The sequence below is a fragment of the Silurus aristotelis genome, assembly GCF_946808225.1.
Source record: "Silurus aristotelis genome assembly, chromosome: 8".
NCBI lineage: Eukaryota > Metazoa > Chordata > Actinopteri > Siluriformes > Siluridae > Silurus > Silurus aristotelis.
The window spans coordinates 1,966,604-1,991,848 of record NC_139581.1 but is presented as its reverse complement, the minus strand read 5'-3'; the positions used below and the strand labels follow the sequence as shown (position 1 = coordinate 1,991,848).

The following is a 25,245-nucleotide window of genomic DNA, read 5'->3' as shown; positions in this document are numbered from 1 at the left end:
TTCAGTAAACATCTCTAGTGGACATCTTTAGTGGAACACATCTAGTAGAACAGCACAAGTGGAACATCTCCAGTAAATCCCCTCTAGTGGAAAACCTTTAGTAAAACACCTCAAATGGAACACCTCTAATGGATCACCTCTAGTGGAACATCTCTAGTAAAACACCTCTAGTGGAACACCTATAGTGGAACATCTCTAATAGAACACCTTTAGTGGATCACCTCTAGTGGAACATCTATACTGGAACATCTATAGTAGAACATTTTTAGTGGAACATCTTCTCAGAAGAGTGGAGGTTATTATAACAACAAATGGGGACTAAATCTGGAATGGGATGTTCAGAAAGTTCATTCTGTAGTCAGGTGTCCATAAACTTAAGAAGGTGTAGATATTACTAGAGCTTCTATTGGAACCAAAAATGTATGCTGGATGGGACACACCAAGAAATGACACCAGGGTCTAAGTGAAAATGTGCAAGGTTGTGTGTGTGTGTGTGTGTGTGTGTGTGTGTGTGTGTGTGTGTGTGTGTGTGTGTGTGTATGTGTGTGTGTGTGTGTGTGTGTTGATGAGAAGGCGTGTACTAACCCAGTTCCCATATCTCCGGCTGCACCAGCACTCCCATTCTGAACACGTGCATGAGCAAACGCATGAGAGACCCCTCCCCCTCCCCCACCCTCTCCGAACCCGACTCGGACGTAACCGAGCTCGCAGACGAGCGGCAGTATGGGAAGGAGGAGGAGGAGTTGGAGGAGTTGGAGGAGTTGGAGGACCTGGACGATGAGATGAATGTGGAAGAGGGTCGACAGTGCCGAGGCCAGGACCCCTTTTACGACCGCTGGCCTCTGTTCTGTTTAGTGGGAAGGTTGGTGAGGCTTCAGGAGCTTCGCTGTTAGAGGAAACCAGCTCTTTCACACACACACACACACACACACACACACACACACACACACACACACACACACACACACACACACACACACACACACACACAGCAGATCTTTCTGACCTATGGGTGACACTAGAGGTGTGTATCAGCACCAAGCAGGAACCTTCTGCTTTCCTACTTATTCAGATATGAATCTCACCGGAGAAACAAACAGAACAGCCTTCTTCTCTTCATCCTTAGTATCCACCTGGACAAGATCATGCTGGTTTCTTCACATTTTGCATTTACATTTACATGTATGACATTTGGTAGATGTCCTTATCCAGAGCGACTTGCACCAGAGCAGATGACGGTTAAGGGCTTTGCCTAGTTTGGTCTTGACCTTCCAATCCAGAGTTCAATGGTTGTGGATGCAAAAAGTATTAGGACAACTGACATTTCCACCCAGATGTGGTTCTCCCACAAAATGTTCCCACAAACTTGGAGGCACGCGGACGTATCGGACGTCTCTGGGTGCATGATCATGAACATTTTCCCTTCATTTGATCTAGGAGACCCAAACCTGTTCCAGGATGACAATGCCTGTGTGCACAAAGCCAGCTCCATAAAGATCTGCTTCACATGGGTTGGAAGATCTCCTGCTATAGAGTATGACTGCACCCCAGGCCTCCTCACCTTCTCACCTACATCAGGACCTGACTTTAATAACACCATTTTGGTGGCTGAATAAATCTCCACAAAATCTAGTGGAACATATAATGAGTGGCGCTCATTATAACAGCAAATGGAGACTGAATGTGGAATAGGAAGTTCATAAAGCACAGAATCTTATGGCCTGGTTCTATTCCATGACCTACAGCACTAGGAAAAAGTATTTACTCATAAATCTATTTTAATACGAGGTAATGGCAACCCGAGTGAACCTTGTCTGTGATTTAACCAATTTACTACATTTAATTGGTAATTGTTTAATTAGAATAAATTCCCCCCCAATGTGATTCTGCTACAGTGATTATTATGAGCAGTGAGCATGTGAGTCCAATTCACTGAAAATCCACTTTATGACGTAATTCCTTTGATTTCATTGTGACACACGTGTTTGGATTTGTCATGCGTGTTCTCAGGATGAAAGAGCTGGTTTCGACTGCAGCGATCTCGCCCAGGCATGCCAGAACTCAACACTGTTCCCCCAACATTTAAACCTTTTTTTTCCCCCTCGATTGGCTTTACACATCTTTATTTCCGTTTGCACACATTAAACACCCCGAGAGCTGCGATGTGTGTTCGCTTTAATTTCACGTTTCAGTTCATGTGGAGTGAAATTCATGCTTTTTTTACTCTTCATTTTTTTACTTAAAAGAAAAACTTTCCTTAAGTTTTTTCTCTCTGGAGCCAAATTTTAGATTTATTATTATTTTTTTAATCACCCGACACTTTTGGTTTATCTGAGCATGCGGCAGTTTTTACGCCTCACCAATCTTGTCATAAGCTCCTCCCCTCTGACACGCTTTCTGCCACACCCACAGCCAATCAAATTTGGCCTTAAGAGTCATTTCAGCTTGATTTGGTGAGAAACACTTTCTAAACAAATAAACAAGCATAAACTATAGTCTGTAGTAAAGCGAATGTGACGTCCAGTACCAATTCAGAGCCTTCATACAGAATGACTTTATAAAACATGCATAAGCACTGAATAACATTTATAAAAAAAAATCACTTTTAAAAATGTATACATTTGTATAAAAATCTGTATTCTTTCTTTCTTTCTTTCTTTCTTTCTTTCTTTCTTTCTTTCTTTCTTTCTTTCTTTCTTTCTTTCTTTTTCTTTCATTTATTTATTTGTTCGTTTGTATAGTTTTTAATAACATTTATTTATTTATTTGTTTATGTAGCTAAATATTTAATAGCTATTTGTTTGTTCTTTATTAACTAATTTATTTATTCATTTAATTATTCATTTATTTATGTGGCTAATGCTTTACTTCCTATTTATTACTCAATTAATTATTAACTTGTCTATTGATTTACATCATATAGCAAATTGATTATTTATATTTCATCATACTGGAAATACTCTTCATAAATCAAGTAATTGATTGCTGAATTGGTTGATAATTTATTATGAATGAATGTATTTCTAAGATGACTTGAGAGATAAATTGAGATGCAGTGAAAAAAAACCTGCTCATTTGTCTCGAGCAAAAACCAGATTCTTTATTGATTTCTACATTCACTCATTTTTTATATTCTTTTCAGCACTTTTATTTTCCTTGCATGCTGTAGGACTCTTTACTTCTTCCCTACTTCAGTCTAATCCAGTCCAGTCTAATCCAGTCCACTCTAATCCAGTCCAGTCTAATCCAGTCTAGTCTAATCCAGTCCAGTCTAATCCAATCACACTGTTTCAAAGCGACGTTTCATCCTGAACAGTACAGAGACTGGAACTGACTAGCATAATGTCAACTGTCATGATTAGCTGATTAGCATGCTAGCAGCGTTACTTTAAAATAGTTCGCTCAGTTCAACTTTCTTACAACAAATTTACAAATGACTATGATAACATAAAGAGTAACAGCTTCATGTTAGCCATTTTATAGCTAGCTATTATTTACTAGCTCTCAGTAATAAACAGGAGCATTGCTACACGAAGCCTACATATTTCTTTGCCTTGAGTTACCAAAAGTGCCTAGCTATGTAGCTAACAATGTAAGCACAGCGCAGCGTAGTGTATTTGTGTAGCTGATTCTGATCCTGAAGGGTTAATCCTGTTTAATAGCTGGTAGCTAATAAAACATGAGGAAGCACACTGAAACGACGAGTTGGTTTAAGTCAGTATAAAAGAATCATTATGACACCTTTGTTGACTTTTGAACATCATTATAGCTTTGTGGAAAACATATTGTCCACAAATAACCCCCAGGACGGGTCAAACCCACCCCCGGGTATGAGTCCTGCTCTATAAGCATGTTACTCAGTGTTTATGCATGTGCTATGAAGGTTTTATAAAAGTAACCTGCTAATAAAAGTGAGAATCTGTTCAGTTAAAAGTGAATGAGGCTCATTCATGAATCGTCTTGTTTGGATGATCTTGGAGAACTGGAGGACTCACTGGACTTTATGAGACATGCAGCACACGCTTTGTTTGGGCTTTTTTTCCACCGGAGCAGCTTCCTGTTTGGTTGCTTTTCTTTGCGTGTCAGTGTCGTGTTGTTGTGTGAAGTGGTGGTGTGGCCTTGTCGATTCTTTTTTCACCCTGCAGTCGTTTTTTTCTCTTCTAACTCGTTTTCTATTTTTTTTTTATTCTCTTCCAATGCAGGGCATTTGTGTACCTGAGTAACCTGCTGTACCCCGTCCCTCTAGTGCACCGTGTGGCCATAGTGAGTGAGAAAGGCGAGGTGAAGGGTTTCCTCCGGGTCGCCGTGCAGGCCGTCTCAGGTACCAACACCTCATTTACACTCACAGACATACTACATATTCTCATTAGAGCTTTTTATTATAATCCCTCCATAAAATGTACAACTCATTTTAATACACCCGACTCCTCCCATAAATGTAGAATTTATTTAAACAGGCCTGGCTCTTTTCTTAAATTTGCAGCTATTTTTATTATCCTGGCTCCTCCCTCTTAAGTTACAATTGATGTGAATAGACTACATTTGTAAATCAGCTTGGCCCTGCTACCGAATTTACAAATAATAGGCCTGGTCCCTTCCCCAAGTTTGTAACTAATTAGAATTAGCATGGCCCCTCACATAAATTCACAGTATATTTAAAATGGATTGGCCACTTTACCAAATGTACAACTTCTCCTAAATTTACAACTAAGCTTAATATGTCTGTCCGTCCCAACAAATATACAACTTATGTAACTAGGCTTGGCCCCTCTCCCAAATTTACAAACAATCTTAATAGACCAGGCCTCCCGCCTAACATACAACTCATCTTAATATACCAGGTCCCTTCTAAAATGTACAGATTATCTTGAAAAGGCTTGACTCCACCCCCACATTTAAACATTCAACTTCTATAAAAGGGCCCTCTCCCAAAATTACATTTTTCTAAAGTTTTCTTTGCACACCTCTAAATCTAGAGATCACATTACCTATTCCTGTCCCCGCCCCCAAATCTATAAATCACATTAAATAAACATGGTCCCTTTTATTAATCCTGACATCCCTCTTTAATATCCCTCTCTCCTCACAGCTGATGAAGAAGCTCCAGATTACGGCTCGGGCGTCAGACAGTCAGGAACGGCTAAGATCGCGTTTGAGGATCAGCAGTTTGAAAAGGTTTGCTACACTTTGGTCGGTCAGTTTTATGAATTCCAGAACTACACTTGAGTGACAATGCTGTGTTTTGGCTGCGCTTAGTTTCAGACAGAATCATGTTCAGGGGGAATGTCGCACTCGAACACGTCTCAGGAAGAACTTCGCATCGTAGAGGGAGAAGGTCAAGCTGCGGAAACCAGTCTCTCAGCCGACGAGGTCAACAACAACACCTGCAGCAGTACGTGAGAGACACCATGACGGTAGATTTAGGAATTACATCAACAGTGTTGACTAGATAAGATAAATAAGGAGCCTCCATGGCTAGCAGTTTAACACTAAGACTGCATGGGTCAAGGATTTACTAGTGAATGTTATGTTAGTATTTGTGAAAGTTCCTCATGTTCAGAGTCGGGTGACGCACCTGCATTCAGAACATGAATATTGCTAGTGTGTAATAAGAAGGTTTGTTGCCAGAAAATTCTTCACTAGTTGTTGAATTACGAATACGTAACACTGATGTGTGTGTTAATTCACTGCTTTGGGTTAGTGATCAGAAACGAATTGTGGGTTCAAGCCCCAGTATTGCCAAGCTGCCACTGTTGGGCCCTTGAGCAAGGCCCCTAACCCTTTGTGCTGCAGGGGCGCTGTATCAAATTAAATCACAAAAAATATTTATTTTATTTTATCACATACACACATACAGAGTAATTCAAACATGTAGTGAAATGTTTATAACGACTTCTATACTGCTTCTCTCTTGAGCATAAATCACACAAGAAAAAAACTCGCTTCTCTTCTCTACCACCGACATCCACAATTTCAAAGTCAAATTCTTTCTGTGAATCCAACCCGCCTCCTAATGGCGCTGTTTCCTTCCCCCTCAGTCACCCCTGATGTTCCCGGCAGTCCTCAGAAGGAAGGTGTGGAAGGTGAAGAAGATGCCGTACAGGAACAAACACTTTCACACCTGAAGATTGGAAGCAGCTTCACCTTCAGAGTCACGGTTCTGCAGGCGTCCAGCATCTCGGCTGAGTATGCAGACATCTTCTGCCAGTTCAAGTGAGTTTACAAAAACTGATTCCAGCCATTTATACTACAGTGATATCGCACTCTGGACTCTGATTGGTCAGAAGAAGTTTTAATACATTCTAATGGTTTCTATAGCAACAGCTCATGTGCATTAAGGTGTACAGCAGGTGCTCTAGTGATAAATAACAGTAAAAACAAAAGTGTAATTATTTATAAAAATAAATGATTTATCGTAACATTAATGGAAGGAGTCTCCAGTGTCAGACTCCTATAGAGAATACAGAAAGGCGGGTGGTTGGACAAAGTGAAAAAGGACTGATTGAGATTGTTTGGACATGTGCAGAGGAGGGACATGGGGTATATCAGTAGGAGAATGCTGAAGATGGAGCCACCAGGAAGGAGGAAAAGAGGAAGACCAAGGAGGGGGCTTCAACCCAACTACCTGCATGTCTTCCCTCACCACATCCATAAACCTCCTCCTTGGTCTTCCTCTTTTCCTCCTTCCTGGTGGCTCCATCCTCCAAAATCATCCTACAGGCCACCATCTGATGCTGTCTAGCTACACTGTCCCCCGCCAACACCTATCAGTCTCCAATCTCCTTCAGGTTGCATCTCCTACATAGAACATAGTCCACCTGTGTGCACCTTCCTCCACTCTTATACGTCTATATATATATCTGGAACAGATGCCCTCAGCTGACCCCTCTCGATGTGGAGGAGCAGCGGCTCTACTCTGAGCTCCTCCCGAGTGACCGAGCTTCTCACCCTATCTCTAAGGGATCTCCCAGCCACCCTGCGGAGAAAGCTCATTTCGGCCGCCTGTATACGGGATCTTGTCCTTTCGGTCATGACCCAGAGCTCATGACCATAGGTGAGAGTAGGAACGTAGATTAACCGGTAAATCGAGAGTTTCGCCTTGCAGCTCAGCTCTTTCTTCACCACGACAGACCGGTACATCGACCGCATTACTGCAGAAGCTGCACTGATCCGTCTGTCAATCTCCCGTTCCACCCTTCCCTCACTCGTGAACAAAACCCCAAGATACTTAAACTCCTCCACTTGCGGCAGGAACTCTCCACCAACCTGAAGTGGGCAAGCCATCCTTTTCCGACTGAGGACCATGGCCTCGGATTTGGAGGTGCTGATTCTCATCCCAGCCGCTTCACACTCGGCTGCAAACGGTCCCAGTGCGTGCTGAAGGTCCTGGTCTGATGAAGCCAACACGACAACATCATCTGCAAAGAGCAGAGACGAAATCGTGTTGTCACCAAACCGGACACCCTCCGGCCCCTGGCTGCGCCTTGAAATTCTGTCCATAAAAATTTTGAACAGAACCGGTGACAAAGGGCAGCCCTGCCGGAGTCCAACATGCACCGGGAACAAGTCTGACTTACTGCCGGCAATGCGAACCAAGCTCCTGCTTCGGTCGTACAAGGACCGGACAGCCCTTAGTAAAGGGCCCCGGACCCCATACTCCCGGATTTGGAAAATGCCTTTTCCAAATCCACAAAACACATGTGGACTGGTTGGGCAAACTCCCATGAACCCTCCAGCACCCTGTAGAGGGTATAGAGCTGGTCCAGTATTCCACGGCCTGGACGAAAACCACACTGTTCCTCCTGAATCCGAGGTTCTACTATCGGCCGTATTCTCTCCAGTACTCTGGCATAGACTTTCCCAGGTAGGCTGAGAAGTGTGAACCCCCTTATAGTTGGAACACACCCTCCGGTCCCCCTTTTTAAAAAGAGGGACCACCACCCCGGTCTGCCATTCCAAAGGCACTGTCCCCGACCACCACGCGATGCTGCAAAGGCGTGTCAGCCAGGACAGCCCCACAACATCCAGAGACTTGAGGTACTCAGGGCGGATCTCATCCACCCCCGGTGCCCTGCCACCGAGGAGTTTCTTTACTACCACGGTGACTTCAGCTTGGGTGATGGACGAGTCCACCTCTGAGCCCTCAGCCTCTGCTTCCTCAATAGAAGACGTGACGGCGGGATTGAGTAGATCCTCTAAGTATTCCTTCCACCGTCCAACGACATCCCCAGTTGAGGTCAACAGCTCCTCACCTCCACTGTAAACAGCATTGGTAGGGCACTGCTTCCCTCTCCTGAGATGCCGGACGGTTTGCCAGAATCTCTTCGAGGCCAGCCGATAGTCCTTCTCCATGGCCTCACCGAACTCCTCCTAGGCCCGAGTTTTTGCCTCCACAACCACCCGGGCTGCAGTTCGCTTGGCCTGCCGGTACCCGTCAGCTGCCTCAGGAGTCCCACAAGCCAACCAGGCCCGATAGGACTCCTTCTTCAGCTTGACGACATCCCTTACTTCCGGTTTCCAGCACCGGGTTCGGGGATTGCCGCCTCGTCAGGCACCGGAGACCTTACGGCCACAGCTCCGAGCGGCCGCTTCGACAATGGAGGTGGAGAACATGGTCCACTCGGACTCAATATCTCCGGCCTCCCTCGGGATCCGGTCAAAGCTCCGCCGGAGGTGGGAGTTAAAGATCTCTCTGACAGGAGACTCGGCCAAACGGGACTCTTGGGTCTGCCGAGTCTGTTCAGCTTCCTCCCCCGCCATCGGATCCAACTCACCACCAGGTGGTGATCAGTTGACAGCTCCGCCCCTCTCTTTACCCGAGTGTCCAAGACATATGGCCGCAGGTCAAATGAAATGACCACAAATTCGATCATCGACCTACAGCCTAGGGTGTCCTGGTGCCACGTGCCTTATGCTTGAACATGGTGTTCGTTATGGACAAACTGTAACTAGCACAGAAGTCCAATAACTGAACATCGCTCGGGTTCAGATCAGGGGGGCCGTTCCTCCCAATCACGCCCCTCCAGGTGTCACTGTCGCTGCCCACATGGGCATTTAAGTCTCCCAGTAGAACGACGGAGTCCCCAGTCGGAGCACTGTCCAGCACCCCTCCTAGAGACCCCAAGAAGGCCGGGTACTCTACACTGCCGTTTGGCCCGTAGGCACACACGGCAGTGAGAGACCTATCCCTGACCCGCAGGCGCAGGGAAACGATCCTCTCATTCACCGGGGTAAACTCCAACACATGGCGGCTGAGCTGGGGGGCTATAAGCAAACCCACAACAGCCCGCCGCCTTTCACCATGGGCAACTCCAGAGTGGTGAAGAGTCCATCCTCTCTCAAGGAGTGTGGTTCCAGAGCCCAAGCCGTGCGTAGAGGTGATCCCGACAATCTCTAGTCGGAACCTCTTAACCTCACGCACAATCTCAGGCTCCTTCCCCGCCAGCGAGGTGACATTCCACGTCCCTAGAGCTAGCTTCCGTGTCCAGGGATCGGTTTGTCGAGGCCCCCGCCTTCGACTGCTGCCCGATCCTCTCAGCACCGGCCCCTTACGGTCCCTCCTGCAGGTGGTGAGCTTACGCGAAGGCGGCCCCACGTCGCTCCTTCGGGCTGAGCCCAACCAGACCCCGTGGGGGAAGGCCCGGCCACCAGGCGCTCGCGTACGAGCCCCAACCCCGGGCCTGGCTCCAGGGTGGGGCCCCGGCTGCGCCATTCCAAGTGACGTCACGGTCCTTGGTCTGTTTTTTCTCATAAGGGTTTTTGAACCGCTCTTAGTCTGACCCGTCGCCTAGGATCTGTTTGCCTTGGGAGACCCTACCAGGGGCATATAGCCCCGGACAAACATAGCTCCTAGGGTCATTCGGGTACTCAAACCCCTCCACCACGTTAAGGTGGCAGTTCAAGTAAGGGGTTAATAAAAACCTTCCTGGAACTAAATTTGGATCATTTTAACAATAATTAACAATTCATCAAAGTCATTTCATATGTTCTCGTCATTTGCAGCTTCATCCACCGGCATGACGAGGCGTTTTCCACCGAGCCGCTGAAGAACACGGGCCGAGGACCACCGCTGGGTTTCTACCATGTCCAGAATGTCAGTGTGCATATTTACTCATGTTATTTATTTTTCTTCTTCTCATTATTAAACTGCTGATTAAAAACTGACCATTTCTATAAATATAATTGGTATAAAAATGTGAATATTAATGGTGGTGTGTGTTTGTGTGGTTGATGTTACAGATCACGGTGGATGTGACGAAGTCGTTTGTGGAGTACATTAAGACTCAGCCCATCGTGTTCGAGGTGTTTGGACATTATCAGAAGCAGCCATTTCCTCCTCTGTGTAAAGATCTCATCAGGTGAGGAGCTCATCTGCAGAACGTTCGCTCTTCACCACTTCATTACCAAAAAGTGTGTGTATGTGAGCGGTGGGCGGGGCTTAGACACCACCTGTACATTCAGAAAACTGGGGAAATGATTCAGTTATAATAGTAGTGTGTGTGTGTGTGTGTGTGTGTGTGTGTGTGTGTGTGTGTGTGTGTGTGTGTGTTTTCAGTCCTCTGCGTCCTTCGAGACGTCAGATTCCTCGTATCATGCCGTTATCCAAACCAGGCAAGTCTTACACACACACACACACACACACACACACACACACACACACACACACACACACACACACACACACACACACACACACTTTCTGTCTCTACACTTTTATTCATGCTGTTCCTCTCTTTCTTTCTGAACAATATGATTGTAATCTGTATGTGTGTGTGTGTGTGTGTGTGTGTGTGTGTGTGTGTGTGTGTGTGTGTGTGTGTGTGTGGGGTTTCTCTCTCTCTCTTAGTTCCAGCGACTAAGCTGAGTGCGATGGCTCGCTCCTCGGCCGGGCCGTGTCACAGCAAATACGACCTGATGGTCTTCTTTGAGATCTGTGAGCTGGAGGCGAACGGCGAGTGAGTTTACCTTCAAAACACACACACACACACACACACACACACACACACACACACACACACACACACACACACACACACACACACACACACACACACAAAGGATTATAACAGGATATATCTGTTCCTAAGGTACATCCCTTCTGTAGTGGATCACAGAGTGGGAATGCCCTGTCATGGAACATTTCTACTTCACCAGGTCTGCTTACACACACACACACACACACACACACACACACACACACACACAAAAGCTCATGCATATATGTATATAAAATTTATTAAATATGAAATATTCTACTATATTGATAATTTAATATAAATGAATTATTATAATATCAAAATATAATATTAATAATAAATATTAATTATTATTTTATTATAATATATATGATATTGTAATATCTAAATTATTATATATTAAAATATTATATAATAAATATTAATTATTATAGCGACCCCTAATGGGAGAAGCCGAAAGAAAAATTTGATATTATAATATAATAAAATAAAATTAATATAATGAAATATTTAAAAAACTATTACACAGGAATGTTGTATATTTAATCATTTTTTTCTCCACAGGGAATCCAGAGGAGGATCAGAGTGACGATCGCTCACGAGACAGGACATGACATCAAGTGGAAGGAAGTAAAGGAGCTCGTTATCGGTGAGATTTAATCGCTAATGTGGAGTGACGTTAAAAAAAAGGCCAGATATTTTCAGTAAAAAAAAAATCTATTTAATAACATCTGTATAAATATAAACTGTAGCAACACTTACCTCAAATCTGTCATTCTGTCTTTCTGTTTCCTGAACACAAGATGAGCAGTGCCTTTATATTTATATACGTTATTTATATACTGTATTCAGACATATTAATATATATATATATTTGTTTGCTTGTTTGTTTGTTTATCTTGTTATCTTTATGATGTCACTCCATCTTGTCGTTTTTTTTGCTTTTCTCTGGACTTTGTGTGTAAACGATACTCCGTGTTTCTCCTTCAGGTCGAATCCGTAACAATCCTGAAGCTGATGAGACCATCATCGATCCCAACATCCTGTCCCTCAACATCCTGTCTTCCTGCTACATTAAACCTTCATACGACGATAGGTATATACACACACACACACACTCACACACACACTCATTGTAACTCATCAGTGTAACTCTCTGCTCTCTTGCTGTTCTCCTTCATAGCGTTTCCCTGGGATTTGATCATAGGTACCTTCTCCTCCTGTTTCCTGCTCTGCATGTTGTAATAATGAGCATGTCCTGGTTCTCAGCTCCAGGAGAATCTTCACTACTGCATGTTATACTGTAGCACTCGAATAGTTGTGTATTTGTGTCTCTGAGAGTAAACGTGTTCCGTCAGCAGCAGTGGGAACCGCGTCTACTCAGATGTTCGTCGTAATTTCAATCTAAAGCAGATTCACTCAGTAACCCCGTCTTTTTACTGCTTCTGATCAGCGACTGGACCATTGCAGCCTGTGATGTGTAAATAATTGTGGTTTTATTTTCATCTTTTGAGAATCATCAATTCCAGTTCATATTTAATTGTAATCTCAGTTTAGCTCCTTCTCCTTCTTCTTCTTCTTCTTCTTCTTCCGGCTGTTCCCATTAGGGGTCGCCACAGCAGATCGTCCGTCTCCATACTACTCTGTCCTCTACATCTTCTTCTTCTTCCGGCTGCTCCCATTAGGGGGCGCCACAGCAGATCATCCGTCTCCATATCCCCCTGACAGCTGCCTATTTCACACCAACTACCAGCATGTTTTCCCTCACCACATCCATAAACCTCCTCCTTGGTCTTCCTCTTTTCATCCTTCCTGGTGGCTCCATCCTCAGCATTCTCCTACTGATATACCCCATGTCCCTCCTCTGCACATGTCCAAACCATTCAGTTTAGCTTCTAATATTTATTAAAAGCCTCCATATTTCCCTTATCTCTAACAGCATTCCTTTACATCTCAATATATATCAGAAATATCAATAAATAATTATTCAAAAGTGCTGAAAAAGTTTAAAAATTTGTGAATGAGCGCTAAATGCATTACTGTGGCCACCAGGGGGCGCCCGACGTTTCCACAGTTTGGAACAGGCGACATAACTAAATTTTATGGAGTTAATGTAATGTAGGTTAAATTATGTTGTGTGTGAAACTGTAGTGTTGCGTGTAATCAAGTCATCATCGTCATTTCAGCTTTTCACCCAAAGACAGGATCTTCACAACGACGTGATCGTCTCGCGGTTTTACTCGTTCTCGTTTTTTTGTTGCTTCTCCCTGCAGGACGTTTTACCGCTTCGAGGCAGCGTGGGACAGCTCCATGCACAACTCCCTGCTCCTAAACCGGGTCACGCCGTACGGAGAGAAGATCTACATCACGCTCTCGGCGTACCTCGCGGTAAAACGTTTACACTCGCAATCGAGGACGCAAATTTCAAGTCTGCAACCGATGCATCACAGTTCTAGTGATAACACGAAAGAAAAGAAAGGATAAAAGGAAAAAGAAACTCCCTCATAGAAAAAGAGGATATTAACAACCAGACCATCAAAAAGATTCCCAAAAACACAACGAGAAAAGGATCGTGAACATTCAGTCCGCTTCTTAATTTACATTTACAGCATTTGGCAGATGTACAACTATTTCTTTCATATCACAGAACAGTTATGGTTAAGGGCCTTGTTCAAGGGCCCCGCAGTGGCAGCTTATTGGTGCCGGATTTAAATTCACAACCTTCTGACCAGAACTTTAACATTTTAACCACTGTGCTGGTAGACCACCTTCTTCAGCTGCCATTATTTCCAGGATAGCTAAAAAAGGTTGCCAAATAGAATAAAGAATCCCCGAGCTGTTCCTTTCATAGAGTATCGTACATGATATATATATATATATATACATTCTTGATCACTGGTCCATAGAAAAGATTCTTCTTCAGATCTGGATTTGGGTAAATGGGTCTTTTGAGCAATTACTCCAAAGATTTCCGTGATCACTCCAAAAACAGGTGCAGGTGATCACTCCAAAAACGTTTACTGCACTGTTTGGTGTGACTGATCTCAGTGAGAATTGGTGTGAATAATCTCTGATATGTTTATGTTGATCTCCTGATCAGTCACTTCAAATACTGCAGTAGACGTCATTGGTAACATTGATGGAACTGCAATAAATAGAAATTCGGTGTTGGGAATGAGGATGGTTTTCCTTTTGAGTCTGTTTTCTCTCAAGGTTTATTCCTGATGCCATCAAGGAGCCTTTTCTTCAACACGGTCATATTAATGATAGCATTAGCACATTAGCTAGTGTTAGCTAGCAATCTACACTATATTTCCAAAAGTTTGCGGACACCTGGTCATAAGTATGGTATGTGCTTTTTGAGCATCGCAGCCACATTTAGTTCCAATTTGCTCTTCTGGGAAGATGTTCCTCTAGATTTTGGAGTGTGCTTGTGGACATTTGTGCTCATTCAGCCACAAGGGTGAGGAGGCTTGGGATGCAGTCAGCGTCACGTAAATCTCAAAAGTTTTTAATAGATTTAAAGCTCTATAGCAGGAGATCTTCCACTCCAACCCATAGACAGCAGATCTTAATGGAGTTTGCTTTGTGCACAGGGGAACAGGTTTGAGTCTCACAGTTCAGGTGAAGGGAAAATGTCATGCTCCTGCATCCAAAGACGTCCGATACAAATGTATGCGTAAAACTTTCTGATAACAGTTTGGGAAAGAACCTCATATGGCTGGAAAAATCAGGTGTCCCAGAACTTTTGTCTATATAATGTACCTTCATTTATAACTTACATGTACCTGTATGATTAAATAAAATATATAACATATAGCATAACGTGTGTAAAAAACATCTGAATAAAATAAAAAAAAAAAGGCTTTAATTTGATTTTCATTTTGTTAATTGTCAGGGTTCAGAAAACTGCGTTCAGAATGTAAAATGTATATATATATATATATATATAAAATTAAAATCTATTTAAAAAAATTAATTCAACTTAATTACAAATAATTTGATTGAAATAATATGTTTCTTACTTATTTAATTAATAATATAAAAATTATAATATAATTAGTATAGAAACTATAAACTATGATATTTTAGATATACCTCGTTTTCTATTCAATACACAATAATATGAAAAAACATCTTTGTGATATTGCCGAGAACAATATCTGACATCACAACACTGTCATTTGCATATTGCAACCAGATTGGCTGCTGTAATTAATGATGTAATAACATGTGAGGTATGATATTAACTCATATATTTTTTAAGAGTTTTAATGCCATTTAAAAGGATTTATTTTGATACATGAACAAGCTGCATTTCTTCTAAAATGGATTATAATAATAATAATATAAATATTAATAATAATAATAATGTCCATCGCTGCATCCTGATTGGCCGTTGTATTTTATGATGTAATAACACAACAAAATCAAACTTTAACACAAAAGCTAAAACCCAGGAACTTTTCCTTTTTTTTCCGATCGTCTGTACACTGATATTAATCATCATTATCAGTATGTGTTTTTTATTTGTTTTATTGACACCCCTCAGATGGAGAACTGCACCCAGCCCACGGTCATCACCAAAGACTTCTGCATGGTGTTCTACTCGAGAGACGCCAAGCTTCCCGCCTCACGCTCCATCCGCAACCTGTTCAGCACCGGAGCTCTCAGGCCCTTAGAGAGGTGAGACGTGTCCTGTCCTGGCCACGCCCATATTTATTATTATTTCAGCATAGGACTGGAGAAAGTTGTAGCGTAGCGCTTCAGCCAGCCGGTGTTCTGTAACGTAAAATACCTCCGTTATGTAACCCATTGTTTCTATTTCAATCTTATTACCTTGCCGCTAACATCGGTTAGCTTAGCAACGATTTAGCATGCTAGTTACAATTTTATTCCCACATTTTACACCTTCATCTACAGTCTGTCGTTCTTTATGTATCTGTTCTTGATTTTCCTTATATGGTCAGTCTTATCCTGTCCCATTTCTTTATATTGACAGGTTTTTGCCGTCCCATTTCCATATATGCTCAATTGTCTTATTCTGTCCCAATTTATTTTATGGTCAGTTCTATCATGTCCAGTTTCCTTATATGGTCAGTGCTCTTATTGTGTCCCATATCCTTTTGGTCAGTCTTATCCTCTCCCATTTCCTTATATGGTCAATAGTCTTATCCTCTCCCATTTCCTTATATGGTCAATAGTTTAATCCTCTCCCATTTCCTTATATGGTTAATCTTATTCTGTCCTATTTCCTTTTATGGTCAGGTTTTTGCCACCCCAATTCTTTTTATGGTCAGTGGTCTTATACTGTCCCATTTTCTTATATAGTCAATCGTCTGATTTGTAGCTGACTGTAAACTGAATCTTCTGACTCATGTGGGGTTTTTTCAGTAACCGTGTAACTGGAGTGTACGAGCTCAGTCTGTGCCATATGGCAGATGTTGGAAGTCCAGGTAATAAACCTGTTTGTAGTTTATTATTATTATTATAACATCTGCTGTTATAATCAGCTATCCTGTTATAATCCTCTGTGTGTGTGTGTGTGTGTGTGTGTGATCAGGAATGCAGAGGAGACGTCGGCGTGTGTTGGACACCTCGGTGGCGTATGTTCGCGGTGAAGAGAACCTCGCTGGCTGGAGGCCTCGCAGTGACAGCCTCATCCTGGATCATCAGTGGGAGCTGGAGAAGCTCAGTCTCTTGCAGGAGGTATAGAGTCCAGAGACATAATGAAATGAAAAATAAGACTGTGACCATTATCAAACCTGAACACTCCCACATTTCATCAGAGCAATCAATAATCAACACCTAACCCTATTTTAGGTTGCTATATTTTAGCACTTTACTACAGATTCCATTGTTAATCCATCATTCACCCAGATTTATACATATGACTAGAAAGTGTACAATCAATTAAAATCTAGAGACCAAAATGTTGTTATTTATTTACATGTAACCAAAAACACCTGGTCATAACCACATCTGAATAGAACTACAGGAAGAACAGATGTACAATGTAATCTGGCTGAATTATGTGTGTAGGTGGAGAAAACCAGACACTACCTGCTGCTGAGGGAAAAGCTGGAAGCATCAGTGCTGCTGAGTCCGGAGTCTCTGTGCAGTAAAGACCTGATGGAGTCGCCCAAATCCCCGAGTCCCAGTCCGACAGGGAGCCCCGTCCTGGAGGGAACCACTGAGAGACAGAGGGAGCTGGCGGCTAAGGTGATCGCCGTTGCAGTAGCTAAATTTAACAAAAAACTTTATATTTCATGTTCTCTAGCTTAACTTCACCAAGTAGATATAAGATTGTATTTTAGCTACATTTTCTCTGTAGGAACAATAGATTTAAAGTTAGCTAGCTAATTATAACAACCAAACCAACAAAAAAACAAACATTTTATTTAATGTATTCTAGTGATGCATATACAAGCAGACATGAGATCAAAGGTTCGGAACTGAATCTGAACTAATTTATTTGTAAGAACAAAAAAAACAAAACATTGAAACATCATATTTATTAATATAGCTAACTTTTACAAAAAGGAACACTAGATTTTCTGTTGTTTTTAACCTAGCTCCCCAAAAAATATTATATCTGATGTTTTCTAGCTCAGATAGATAGATAGATAGATAGATAGATAGATAGATAGATAGATAGATAGATAGATAGATAGATAGATAGATAGATAGATAGATAGATAGATAGATAGATAGATAGATAGATAGATAGATAGTCATGAGATCAAATGTTCCGAACTGAATATGATTGAATTAGTAACAAATACACGTAACTATAGAAACATCATCTTTATTTTTTCTAGCTAACTAAACAAATTAACAATAAATGTTGTTATTTTAGCCCCTCCCCCCCCACAGTAAATATATATATATATATATATTAGATATATTAGAGCTAATGTTTTCTAGCTAAAAATAAACACGTGACACGTGAGGTGAAATGTTCTAAACTGAATCTGACTAAATTAACTAATGGAAACATATAAATGTAATCATATAAACATAATCAAATTTTCAATGTAACTCTAAACTAAACGGCTATTGAATTAAGGTTTTATTCTGTATCTAACGCCCCTAAAAATCTACTATAGATAATGTGTAATAAATAAAGAAATAGCTGAATAAGTATTATATTTAAGGTTATCTAGCTAAATGAATCCATAGGGATGATTATTCGATGTTATCTACCTAAAAAACTGTGCCTTCATGTCTGAACACTTTAGAATACGGTACCTAATTTCAAATAAAGAGACGATAGACTGAAGTTCTTCATGAAGAATTAATGCTACACATCTGTACAGGAACATAACCTTTTTTAAAAAGCTAAACTTGTGTTCTGATGCTAATGCTCTCGCTCTGGTCTGCAGTGTCTGCGCCTGCTCATGCACACCTTTGACAGGCAGTTTAGTCAGGTGAGCAGCAGTGCCAGTGAAAGCAAGGTGAGACTTTAGCACCTCTGTTCCCCTCCCTGGGCCTCATCTCTTTTCTCCATTTATTCATTCATTCTAGCCTTCTACTCTGCTCTGTTCTGCCTCTCGACTTCAAATGTAGAGCTGATCCACCTCTGCGTTATTGCACAGAGACGTATTAATCGAGCTCAAGGCATTTCTGCGGTGAATGTAAATCTAGAGCAGTCACAAACCTGCATTAAAGAACCTGATCCTTCAGCTTTACTTTATTCAGAATAAGCAGTAGGATCTGCTGTACGTAATATATGTGGAGCAGTTATATATTTACCTTGTTTTCAGAAAAACAAAAACATAAATCCACTCTATCTTTACAGAATTTTAAACGTCTTGTTGACTGTATTTATGTAGAGAGGAGTCAAAAATGTGCTCTAGCTCATTCAGATAGAGCGGCCATAAATCTGTTTTAGTTCATTTAGATAGAGCAGGCACAATCCAGCTCTGTTTTATTTTGATAGAGTGGCCAGAAGTCTGCTTTATCTTATATAGATAGACTGCTTATAAATCTGCTCTGCCTCATTTAAATAGAGCACTTATAAAGCTGCTCATGTGGATAATGTGGCCATAAATCTGTCGTAAATTCACTCTACCGCATTTAAATAGACCAGCGACAATTTGGCTAAATTTTTTTTTAAAGAGCGGTTATAAATTTGCTCTACAGCATTTAGATAGCCCTCTCAGAAATCTGACCTTGTGCCACTCATATAAAGCAGCTCTATATTATCCTCATTTGAGTAAAAAAAATCTATAAACCCGTTAATATTTCTATCTCCTTTTGCTTTAGACAGAGTGGTGTGAAATCGATCGATTCCTTTCCTCCACACCTTTATTTCCTCCCTCCATCCTTTAGTGATTGTGCGAACTGAAAATATCCGATAATTTATCGTACGATGTTCCTCTTGCTCACGTAGCTCTCCGAGATGTCTGCATCTCTGCTGAGAGACATTTCCTCATCCGCCCTGAGCTCACTCACTCCGTCCACTACATGTCCCTCTCTGGTGGACGGTCACTTTGAAAACCTTGACTTCAGGTCAGTATTTTTGTGCCCTTTTTATGGTTTCATTTAATTTACTTTTCTATATATGCATATAAACACTTGAATGTGTAAAATGTGTATGTGTGTGTGTGTGTGTGTGTGTGTGTGTGTGTGTGTGTGTATGTGTGTGTGATACAGTGCTGCAGAGACTCGCTCTGGGGCCTCCAGTCCAGATTTGGACCCATTCAGTCCTGAGGAGAGGAAACCTCGAACCTGTACATTTGTCCCCAACATCCAGGAGATCCGTGTCAGGTACTCGCTCAGACTCAGAAGGACGTTCTGGTGCTCTTTAGTTCAATAAATCCTGTGAAATTATATGTCGCGAATGCAACATTTAAATATCGTGAAGGACTTTACGGTGGTGATGATGTGAAATGTCAAATGTTGATGGTTTTGGTTCCTGCAGCCCCATAGTGTCTAAGAAAGGCTACCTGCACTTCCTGGAGCCCCACACTAGCGGCTGGGTAAAGCGATATGTGGTGGTGCGGCGTCCGTACGTTTACTTGTACCGCAGTGAGAGAGACAGTGTGGAGAGAGCCGTCATTAACCTCTCCTCCACCCAGGTGGAGTACAGCGAGGAGCAACACGGCCTGCAGAGGGTGAGACGGGTCTTACCTTCAAATATCTATCTATCTATCTATCTATCTATCTATCTATCTATCTATCTATCTATCTATCTATCTATCTATCTATCTATCTATCTATCTATCTATCTATCTATCTATCTATCTATCTATCTCTCTGTCTGTCTGTCTGTCTGTCTGTCTGTCTGTCTGTCTGTCTGTCTGTCTGTCTGTCTGTCTGGCCTCTCTCTCTCTTTGTACATTTACACACCTGTCCGTCTGTCCATTATTATGTTTGTTTATTTCTCTAACTATGCTTTTATCTACACACGTCTCTCTATATGTTTGTTTTGAAAGATTTTCAGTCTATCACTGCTTCTTTCTCTCTTCCTTTGTGTGTTTGTGTAACGTATGGAATTACTCCATCTGCAGACCCCGAATGCGTTCGCTGTGGTCACTGAGCATCGTGGGATTCTCCTGCAGGCCAGTAATGATAAAGAATTGCACGACTGGCTCTATGCTTTCAACCCGCTGCTGGCTGGAACCATCAGGTACAACCTCATCGTCCTCAGAGAACCTGAGTGTGTCAGTGTCTCATGGTCTGTTGTGGTGTGTGTGTGGGCATTTATATTTACATTTGCGGCATTTAGCAGACGCCCTTGTCCAGAGTGATGTACAAAAGTGCTGGGCAGGTCTGAGTGTGTGTGTTTCTGTGTATCCTGGTGTGTGTGTTGTGTGTGTGTCTGCACATTTTAATTTGTCTTAGAGTGTCTAGGTGTGACTGGAGATGTCTAAGAGTATCTGGGTGTGACTGGGGTGTCTAAGAGTATCTGGGTGTGACTGGAGGTGTCTAAGAGTGTCTGAGTGTGACTGGGGGTGTCTAAGAGTGCCTGGGTGTGACTGGGGTGTCTGATAGTCTGGGTGTGTCTGTGGGTGTATCAGAGTGTCTGGGTGTGTCTGTGGGTATCTCAGAGTATCTGTGTGTGACTGGGGGTGTCTAAGAGTGTCTGGGTGTGACTGGAGGTGTCTAAGAGTGTCTGGGTGTGACTGGGGGTGTCTAAGAGTGTCTGGGTGTGAGTGAGGGTGACTGGGGGTGTCTAAGAGTGCCTGGGTGTGACTGGAGATGTCTAAGAGTATCTGGGTGTGACTGGGGTGTCTAAGAGTATCTGGGTGTGACTGGAGGTGTCTAAGAGTGTCTGAGTGTGACTGGGGGTGTCTAAGAGTGCCTGGGTGTGACTGGGGTGTCTGATAGTCTGGGTGTGTCTGTGGGTGTATCAGAGTGTCTGGGTGTGTCTGTGGGTATCTCAGAGTATCTGTGTGTGACTGGGGGTGTCTAAGAGTGTCTGGGTGTGACTGGAGGTGTCTAAGAGTGTCTGGGTGTGACTGGGGGTGTCTAAGAGTGTCTGGGTGTGAGTGAGGGTGACTGGGGGTGTCTAAGAGTGCCTGGGTGTGACTTGGGGTGTCTCAGAGTGTCTGGGTGTGTCTGTGGGTGTCTCAGAGTATCTGTGTGTGACTGGGGGTGTCTAAGAGTGTCTGGGTGTGACTGGAGGTGTCTAAGGGTGTCTGGGTGTGACTGGAGGGTTTTAATAGTGTCTGGGTGTGAGTGAGGGTGACTGGGGGTGTCTAACAGTGTCTGGGTGTGACTGGGGTGTCTGATAGTCTGGGTGTGACTGGGGGTGTCTAAGAGTGTCTGGTTGTGACTGGGGGTGTCTAAGAGTGTCTGTGTGTGACTGGGGGTGTCTAAGAGTGTCTGGGTGTGACTGGGGGTGTCTAAGAGTGTCTGGGTGTGACTGGGGTGTCTAAGAGTGTATGGTTGTGACTGTAGGTGTCTCAGAGTGCCTGGGTGTGACTGGGGGTGTCTAAGAGTGTCTGGGTGTGACTGGAGGTGTCTAAGAGTGTCTGGGTGTGACTGGGGGTGTCTAAGAGTGTCTGGGTGTGACTGGGGTGTCTGATAGTCTGGGTGTGAATGGGGGTGTCTAAGAGTGTCTGGTTGTGACTGGGGGTGTCTAAGAGTGTCTGGGTGTGTCTGTGGGTGTCTAAGAGTGTCTGGTGTGTCTGTGGGTGTCTCCGAGTATCTGTGTGTGACTGGGGGTGTCTAAGAGTGTCTGGGTGTGACTGGGGGTGTCTAAGAGTGTCTGGGTGGGACAGGGGTGTCTAAGAGTGTCTGGGTGTGATTGGGGTGTCTAAGAGTGTCTGGGTTGTGACTGTAGGTGTCTCAGAGTGCCTGGGTGTGACTGGGGGTGTCTTAGAGTGTCTGGGTGTGTCTGTGGGTGTCTCAGAGTATCTGTGTGTGACTGGGGGTGTTTAAGAGTGTCTGGGTGTGACTGGAGGTGTCTAAGAGTGTCTGGGTGTGACTGGGGGTGTCTAAGAGTGTCTGGTTGAAACTGGGTGTGCCTTAGAGTGCCTGGGTGTAACTGGGGGTGACTGGGGTGTCTCAGCGTGTCTGGGTATGACTGGAAGTGTCTAAGAGTGTCTGGCTGTGCCTGTGGGTGTCTTAGAGTATCTGGGTGTGACTGGGGGTGTCTAAAAATGTCTGGGTGTGACTGGGGTGTCTGAGAGTGTCTGGGTGTGAGTGAGGGTGACTGGAGGGTGTCTAAGTGTGGGTATGCCTAGAGTGCCTAGTTGTGACTGGTGGTCTCAGTGTGTGTTTCTGTCCTGTTTTTGGGAAACAAACACAAACAGACACAAACATTTAACAGCAAGATTTAAAACATAAACCTTTTTTCTTTTATTTATTCATATAAAATAAAGAAATTTACTTTAATTAGTATAATCTACAGAAAAAAAACACACCCTGACTTCCTTTTTTTATGTACTGGGTTGAGAGGGAAAAATAAAAACACTGAAAGTGGATACTGACATAAGAAAACTGGATGATCCCTAGGGGGTGCTGATGTGCACAGCTGTCCTGTTTGCTATCGCATTCACGTTCCATACAGAAGCCCTAAGAGGTCTCCTTTAATAATTTTAAGGGCTTTCTGGAATTTCGAGATCACAGTAAATAAGAGATAAAACATTAATCAGGCGAGGCGTGGAAACAGTCGAGCACCTTTCCAGCATTGTGAGTTGCATTTTGGTTTATTTTTCGTTCTCTTGTTCCTCAGGTCGAAACTCTCCAGGACGAAATCAGCACAGATGAGGATGTGAAAGAAAACCAGGAAGGTCCGGTGATGAACGCGGAAACTCGATGAGCTCCTGCGGTGTAAATACTGCTGTGAAGATAATAATAATAATAATAATAACAATAGCCTGTGCCTGCCTGCCTCCCTCTCTACTGCCCCCTGCCTGTGTCTGTGTGTGTGTGTGTGTGTGTGTGTGAGCGAGAGACAGAAAGATTTTGTGTGTGTGTGTGTGTGTGTGTGTGTGTGTGTGTGTGTGTTTGTGTGTGTGTATGAATGAGTGTGTGTATGTCATTAGCAAAAGTACTGTAACTCGCCGTAAAATTCTGCTTCTTCGTGATAACTTCGTTTTTGAATATAAAGAGTTTAGCTGCTGTAAATGCAACACAATGCTGCATATATATGTGTATGTGTGTGTATGTGTGTGTGTGTGTGTGTGTGTGTGTGTGTGTGTGTGTGTGTGCGTGCGTGTGTGCGCTTCTGTAAGTTCGATGTGTGTTAGTGCTGTTTTTCCCTGAGCTTTTCCTGAGACACTACAAATCGATTAAATGCGATCAGTACGGGGTTTTCTGAAGGAAATGTCGTCCTCATTACCTTCCATATCTACAAAATTCTAATCCCTTCATTCGTGTAGGATTTGTCATCAAGAAACGGACAATTTCTAAGTAAAACTAATATCCACGATGTAAAATGAGGTCCAAGTATAAGATTTATTTATTTAGGAAAGAGGCTGGAACAGATTTGTAATCATGGGCGTGGCAGTGATCTCCAATCTCTTTTAAAAGTATCTGAGTTTGTGAATGTATAAAGGCAAGTTCAGGTTGCAGAAAAGTGAGGTGTGTGAACTCCATCTAGTGAAGTGAAGCGAGGAGACAGAAATGAGGGCCCGTGTTCATCGGCCCTATTCGGATGGGATTCGTTTCTCCATGTGACATCTGTAATAAAACTTTCACGTTTAAACGCTCATGCGACGTAGGGGTCAGGTAACCATGTTGTTTTCCGTCCCGATTAGACGGCGCCATTCAGCTTTAAAAGAAAACCCACTGAGACTTTACAAGGAGGAAACATCGTGCTGATTGTGTAAACCGGAAACTCGTTATAGCTTTAACAGGAAGTCTGCGCTGGATGGACAGAGAGAGGAATGGGAATGTTTTCACCAATTAGTAGCCATTGTCATGGTTACAGAGTGAAACAATCAGCAATCATCCCATGGTGAAGGAGAAAGAGAGAAAGAGAGAGAGAACGATATATATATATATATATATATATATATATATATATATATATATATATATATACAGAGAGAGAGAGAGAGAGAGAGAGAGAGAGAGAGAGAAAGAGAAGGATACTGGATGACCTCTAGGTGGTGCTGATGTGCACAGCTTTTCAAAAGTACCAAAACTTTTGAAGGCTGTTTTAAACAAAGCGAATGAGAAGTTTCTTCTAAATGTATTTTATTAATTTAGAACATTTTATTACAATTTTTTTTTTTATTTTCACTCTGTATGTTTCTAACATTATTTATTTATATAATTTATTTATTTAGATATAAATTGTCTACTGATGTTTTTTATTTTAATCCACAAAACTTGTTCTGATAATCAGCTAGCACTGTGTGTGTGTGTGTGTTTGTGTGTGTGTGTGTGTGTGTGTGTGTGTGTGTGTGTGTGTGTGTGTGTTAGTTAGAGCATCTGAAGGAAAAAAAACATGCTTAGATTATCAGATATATACAGTGTATATATACACTATATATATATATATATATATGTGTATTATAATCTATACATATTCTATACATTATAATTATTAATTGTTTTTCCGAATCTACTTTCAGAATCTAAAACGTCCTGAAATCTGAAAAGAAGGAGAATTTTCAAAAATCCATCCCCCTGCTGGAAAACTAAAATTGTGTGTAATGGTTGCTAATGGAATCCTGATTTCAATTTATTGTGATTGACGAAAGTATGTGGACACCTGACCTGGTCTGTGTTTTGTGAAGATCACAAAACACCTATTTAATACCTATTTGCACCTGCGCCTTACTCTTCTGGGAAGATACCTTCCACT

The 25,245-nt window shown here is 42.5% G+C and overlaps 1 protein-coding gene across 12 annotated transcripts in view; it reads left to right on the top strand.

Moving 5' to 3' along the window:
- kif1ab (kinesin family member 1Ab) overlaps nt 1-24,849 on the top strand; it is a 52,482-nt gene extending 27,633 nt beyond the window's left edge. For 3 of the 12 annotated variants that reach the window (XM_083547735.1, XM_083547734.1, XM_083547729.1), the window contains 24 exons: nt 614-862; nt 4,203-4,321; nt 5,090-5,175; nt 5,257-5,392; nt 6,039-6,213; nt 10,003-10,093; nt 10,240-10,358; nt 10,556-10,611; nt 10,847-10,955; nt 11,088-11,154; nt 11,541-11,625; nt 11,967-12,072; nt 12,160-12,183; nt 13,250-13,364; nt 15,529-15,662; nt 16,371-16,432; nt 16,540-16,685; nt 17,019-17,198; nt 18,362-18,433; nt 19,372-19,490; nt 19,635-19,748; nt 19,903-20,095; nt 20,492-20,610; nt 23,164-24,849. In XM_083547735.1, the coding sequence (XP_083403861.1) occupies nt 614-862; nt 4,203-4,321; nt 5,090-5,175; nt 5,257-5,392; nt 6,039-6,213; nt 10,003-10,093; nt 10,240-10,358; nt 10,556-10,611; nt 10,847-10,955; nt 11,088-11,154; nt 11,541-11,625; nt 11,967-12,072; nt 12,160-12,183; nt 13,250-13,364; nt 15,529-15,662; nt 16,371-16,432; nt 16,540-16,685; nt 17,019-17,198; nt 18,362-18,433; nt 19,372-19,490; nt 19,635-19,748; nt 19,903-20,095; nt 20,492-20,610; nt 23,164-23,206 (2,719 nt within the window). In that variant the 3' untranslated portion in view covers nt 23,207-24,849. The remainder of the gene's footprint in view (nt 1-613; nt 863-4,202; nt 4,322-5,089; nt 5,176-5,256; nt 5,393-6,038; nt 6,214-10,002; nt 10,094-10,239; nt 10,359-10,555; nt 10,612-10,846; nt 10,956-11,087; nt 11,155-11,540; nt 11,626-11,966; nt 12,073-12,159; nt 12,184-13,249; nt 13,365-15,528; nt 15,663-16,370; nt 16,433-16,539; nt 16,686-17,018; nt 17,199-18,361; nt 18,434-19,371; nt 19,491-19,634; nt 19,749-19,902; nt 20,096-20,491; nt 20,611-23,163) is intronic. The other 9 variants (XM_083547730.1, XM_083547739.1, XM_083547737.1 and 6 more) reach the window with 4 other exon arrangements.
- The last annotated feature ends 396 nt before the right edge of the window (nt 24,850-25,245 follow it).